General features: G+C 66.0%; 1 protein-coding gene across 1 annotated transcript in view; it reads right to left on the bottom strand.

The window, feature by feature from the left end:
• LOC146618903 (uncharacterized) overlaps positions 1–990 on the bottom strand; it is a gene marked incomplete at its 5' end in the record, with an annotated part of 4,690 nt that continues 3,700 nt past the window's right edge. Inside the window, one exon of the mRNA XM_085370134.1 lies at positions 1–990. This exon is cut by the window's right edge and continues 337 nt beyond it. Coding sequence (XP_085226260.1) covers positions 1–990 — 990 coding nt within the window.

Genomic DNA, 990 nt, shown 5'->3' with positions numbered 1-990 from the left:
TCACAAGTGGTGCCGAAACCCCGGCCAATTCGTGCCCAGAATTAGGGGATGCGACAGGCGCGGGCTAACTGCAGCCGTTACTCTGTGCGTTTTGCCCTTATACTTTAATAACAGCGGCACTATGGGATACCTGTGAACATCACCATGAACACACTTCACCTCCACCCATTCCGCCTCCAGCAATGCCCCGGGGCGAACCAAGCCTTGGTGCACGAGGGTCTGCGTGCAGCCCGTGTCCACCAAAGCATGGCGTATACCCCCTCGAGTCCTTACCGGAATGCTGTATGTCCCTCCTGGACCGGGAGAGGGTGCTGGGGCACCGGCAACGCGGAACACCTGCCCCACTTCCATCAGAGGACAGTCCCTCCTCAGGTGTCCCAGTTGCCCGCACTTCCAGCACTCCTGCCCCGGCGTCTGTGCTGCTCTCCGTGGCTCAGGGGCGGCACTACTCCTGTCTGATCCCCGGGAAGGCACAAACGCAGCAAAAGGATTAGTGGGGCTCAGCGCCGGCTCTGCCTGCCCTGGCGCAGGTACCCGGCGCCTCGGTGCCGGCACTGGGGCTTGTTTGCTCGGCCTCCGGCGGCTGTCCCCGGGCTCCCCCGCTCTAGCGGCAAGGTGGTCCTCCGCCAACGTCACCGCCACCTCCAGACTCGCGGGACGGTGGCACTGGACCCATCTCGCCGTCTCCGCAGGCAGCCCCTCCACGAACTGCTCCAGCACCACCTTGTCCACCAGCAGCGTCTTGCCCTCCGACGATCCCGGCTGCAGCCAGCGCACCGCCGCGTCGTGCAGCTGCCGGGCCCAAGCGAACGGTCGATCCGCCGCGGCTAGCAGACAGGCCCGGAACCGCCGGCGATGATCCTCAGCGGTGAGCCCCAACCTGTCCACCACCGCCCGGCTCACGTCCTGGAAGCTGCTCCTCGAGGTCGGCGGCAGACTCAGGGCCGCCGTCTGAGCCTCCCCCGACAGCAGAGGAAGCAAACGCGGAGC

This window comes from Diplotaxodon limnothrissa, linkage group LG14 (genome assembly GCF_057381915.1).
Source record: "Diplotaxodon limnothrissa isolate DT_005_m linkage group LG14, D_limnothrissa_male_GT1.1, whole genome shotgun sequence".
Classification (NCBI taxonomy): Eukaryota; Metazoa; Chordata; class Actinopteri; order Cichliformes; family Cichlidae; genus Diplotaxodon; species Diplotaxodon limnothrissa.
The sequence above is the reverse complement of the archived record's forward strand: the minus strand, read 5'-3'. Positions and strand labels throughout refer to the sequence as shown.